At 42.1% G+C, this 4,585-nt stretch overlaps 1 protein-coding gene across 1 annotated transcript; it reads left to right on the plus strand.

The window, feature by feature from the left end:
* The first annotated feature begins 1,846 nt into the window (after positions 1-1,846).
* Positions 1,847-2,542, plus strand: LOC128740056 (uncharacterized). Its single transcript, XM_053835566.1, has one exon. It carries the CDS (start codon positions 1,847-1,849, stop codon positions 2,540-2,542), a length of 696 nt encoding a protein of 231 aa, XP_053691541.1.
* Positions 2,543-4,585: the final 2,043 nt, after the last annotated feature.

The following is a 4,585-nucleotide window of genomic DNA, read 5'->3' on the forward strand; positions in this document are numbered from 1 at the left end:
CTTAGTGCGAACGAAACAAAGTGGCCTCACCTGCTCAAAACTCTATACCGGTTATCCGAAAGAGAAAATAACACCGAGTTAACAAATCCAATGCAGGAATTGACTGCCTTACAGAGAGCAACATTGGTCAACAATGATCCGGTTACGTGCTGCGCATACTTCAATAAGCTTGTGGACACGATTATGATTCTGTTAACGTCGCCAAAGTACAACATATTTGGAAAATATCAAGTAGTTGATTATTTCAAGCGGATCGAATTCCAACATCGGAGTAGTCCACACGCGCATATCTTGCTATGGTTGAAAAATGACCCACGTGAAGCAGTCGGAGAGAATATGACCGATACCGTGCGGTTGATTAATGAACTCTGTTCCGTCAAGGCCGAGGATTTACCGGATACCTATGGTTATCAGGTAAATCTACTGTCCATGTGTTGTACTTCGGCATATTCAATTTGTTTATTCTAGGTTCATAAACATACATTCACTTGCTATAAGAAGAATGAAAACCGCTGTCGGTTCAACATTCCTTATTGGCCCATGGACCAAACCAGGATACTCGTTCCTATTGCTTCGGATGATAGCCGCCGCGATCAGTTGGTTAGAAAGGCCAAGAAAATGCGCGAAGTACTAGATACAAATGCATTCGACACACTGGAATCGTTTCTTCTTGAATGTAATTGTACAATGGATAAATACCTCGATGTTATCCGTGCAACCATTCGCCGTCCCACTGTTTTGCTCAAACGATCCATGTCTGAACTTTGGACAAACTCGTTTAATCCGTGGATAGCTCGAAATCTGCTCTCGAATATGGACTTGCAGTTTATATTGGATGAATATTCGTGTGCTGCGTATGTTGTCGAATATGTGAACAAAACCAATCGAGGAATAAGTTGCCTTCAACGAGACCTTATCGCACTACAAGAACAATTTCCTGATCAAGACTATACTGAACTTCTGAAGAAACTGAGCATCAAAATGCTCAACTCCGTGGAGATGTCGGCCCAAGAGGCGGCATGGTATCTTTTACGTCAACCGATGTCAGAAGCAAGTCGAGCGATACAATTCATACCAACGATGTGGCCGCATGAGCGTACGAAATCAAGAAAGCGAAATGCACGAATGGATGAAGAGAGAATCGACGACAGTTCAACTGATGTCTGGACATTAAATATCGTGCAAAAGTATGAAGCGCGGCTCGGTCTAGATGATGTATGTCTAGCCGATTTTGCAGAAAATTACACAAAAGAACGAAATGGTACTAATTCATATAAGATCCGCCGTTTTTCCCGTATAACGAAGCAGCAATTCTAGCGAAGCGCAAGCAATATGATTGTGAGCTCAATCTTGAACATATCGTTGACGAGTATTTGCGGTTGTGTATTGAGGATGAATCAGGTGTACAGGAAACGGATGCTAATGTTAAGCGTGCTGAGTGCACGAGAACCATTGCAATGGAACCAAATGACGATGATATTGTACTGCTACCCACTAACGCCTTATCGGCGGTCATTAAACAACGCACCTCGGTAATGACCAGTCAAGAATATTGCAGTTTGATGCGGAAGACAAATCCGGAACAGCGCGCTCTGATTCTTCACGTTATCGACAGCCTCCATTGTTTCGATGAAACCAGAAAACCGCTGCAATTGTTTTTCACCGGGCCGGCCGGGTGCGGCAAAACTTTCACGCTTCGTATTGTGATGGAGACATATAACCGCTTCAGTCAAGCTCATAACTCTCTAAACAACGCCTATGTTGCTTGCGCATCTACCGGAAAGGCAGCGGTAGCCGGAAAGGCAGCGGTGGTGGTACGACGGTGCATTCCGCTTTCCATATAACAATGGATCGGCGGCATCATGGAAAGCTAGGTTTCGAGATGCTCCAATTGTATCGCAATTCATTTGCCAATATTAAGCTAATTATAATCGATGAGATCAGCATGATTGGTGCAAACATTTTGAACACTGTTCATACGCGACTGCAAAATATTAGTGGCAACTATGATGATGCTTTTGGCGGAAAAGACATTTTACTATGTGGAGATTTTCGACAGTTACCGCCAGTAAATGCTAGAGCCCCGTTTAAACCTGTGAACAATTCCTTAGGAGATGCTTCACTCTGGCAGTCTTTGAAATTCTTCCCACTGCGTCAAGTTATGCGACAAAGTGACACTGAATTCTCATCCATACTCACAAAAATCGGAAACGGCGAACAATTATCGGATGACGAGACTAAAGTCATTGAGGGGAGATTCCGTACAGCTGAATGGTGCCAGGAAAATGTACCGAACGCAATTCGCTTATTCCATAGGAACACCGATGTAGAAGCATTCAATCAGAAAACATTGAGTCTTCGGCAAGGATTAGATCATACTGCTGAGGATGTAATAACTGGACATAGAGATGCTACCCAGCTGACGAGTGCCCGCACCAAACTATATCGCATGAGCGTCGCTGAAACCGGATGCCTTCCGTACATGTTACGATTGGTTGTGGGAATGTCGTATATGATAACTTGTAACAAGTATGCATATTAAGCTTAGATAAATAATAAATAATTCGAAACGAGGATCGGTTCATTAATGAAACCGAATGAACCTCCCTAATGTTAGTGGAAGCAGATTTAAGTATGATGGTTTGAGTCTTGGCTATCGTTAAAATTGAGCACGCAAGTTTGCCAGCGATATTTAAATAATAAACAAAATTTAGAGTATTTATTATTTAAACATCATATTAACTTAATTCTATAATTTTTATTGTATCCAGTAGTTAAATTTTGAATAGGTTAGGTTACGTAATAATGTAAATTTAATTGAAAATACTGACATTCAACCTTCGTCAAATTTAAAGGGGAAACAGTTGCATCGGGGAAGCCGAATTACTATTTACCATATATATAATTACATCCGTACTCTCACAAGAGTTCGAGATCGATCAGAGTTTCACTTTCGTTTGCGAAACGGTCGGGGATAGAACGCGTCGAAGTAGTGTCTTTGAATAACCTCTTTTTGCCTTAGCTAATAGTTAATTGCTTCGATAGCATAGTGATACAAAGTTCTATCGAGTGATAATCAAATAAAATTGAAGACGCCTGTTCAACAGGCGGTAGGTTCCGGACTGTAGTCCCTTCGTTGTTGAGCTACTACGGAACCAAGGAATTCGACCGTGAACGAAGCCGAACGAGCCGCAGTGCCACGTAGCGTCCGTCAATACACGCTACGCTTCCAGAGAATCGACCGACCTTCGGATTCGACTGCATTGGGTATTTCGCATCGATCTACCCCTGGGCGGCCCAAGCCGCTAGTGATTCGCTAAACGCAGGCACTAACATCGCATGATCGCACCCAGCTAGTTCATCGGAACCGCTCCCAGCATAAACTGCCAGCCTCCGGGTAAACCTTGCGCGCAGGTATGTGTGATTTGTGATATGGCCATACACAATCTATACCTATAAAGAAGGATTTCTGTCTGTCTGTCTGTATGTTCCTTATAGAATCGAAAACTACTGAACCAATCGGCATGAAAATATGCATGTACAGGTTTTTTGGGGCCAGGAAAGGTTTTAGTGATGGTTAGAAACCCCTCCCCCCACTAAAAGGGGGGGCTCCCATACAAATGAAACACAAATTTCTGCATAACTCGACAACTAATCAAGCAAATACAACAAAATTCGGCATGTGGGTGTTTCCGGTGACAAGAATTTATTCTATGGTAAATTGAGACCCCTCCCCTCTTTATAAGGGGAATTATAACTCCTCTCCTCTTTAAAAGGGGGGGGCTTCCATACAAATTTCCTCATAACTCGAGAACTAATCAAGCAAATGTAACCAAATTTGGCATGTGAAGGTTTTCGAGGGCAAGAATATTTTCTATAGTAAATTAGGACCCCTCCCCACTTTAAGAGGGGGGGCTCCTGTACCAAAGAAACACAATTTTCCTCATAACTCGAGAACTAATCCAGCAAATGGAACCAAATTTGACACGTGGGTGTTTTTGGAGACAAAAATTTTTTCTATGATGAACTGGGACCCCTCCTCACTTTAGGAGGGGGGGCTCCTATACAAATGAAATACAAATTTCCTCATAACTCGAGAGCTAATCAAGCAAATGAAACCAAATTAGGCATGTGAAAGTTTTCGAGGGCAAGAACATTTTCTATGGTGAATAAGGACCCCTCCCAACTTTAAGAGGGGGGGCTCCTATACAAACGAAATACAAATTTCCTCATAACTCGAGAGCTCATCAAGCAAATGGAACAAAATTTGGCACGTTGGTGTTTTTGGAGACAAATTTTTTTTCTATGATGAATTGGGACCCCTTCCCACTTTAGGAAGGGGGGCTCCTATACAAATGAAATGCAAATTTCCTCATAACTCTAGAATTAATCAAGCAAATGGAACCAAATTTGGCATGTGAAAGTTTTCTAGGGCATGAATATTTGCTATGGTGAATTAGAACTCCTCCCCACTTTAAGAGGGGGGCTCCCATACAAACGAAATACAAATTTCCTCATAACTCGAGAACTAATTAAGCAAATGGAACCAAATTTGACACGTGGGTGTTTTTATAGACAAAAATTT

Source organism: Sabethes cyaneus, chromosome 3 (genome assembly GCF_943734655.1).
Source record: "Sabethes cyaneus chromosome 3, idSabCyanKW18_F2, whole genome shotgun sequence".
Lineage (NCBI taxonomy): Eukaryota > Metazoa > Arthropoda > Insecta > Diptera > Culicidae > Sabethes > Sabethes cyaneus.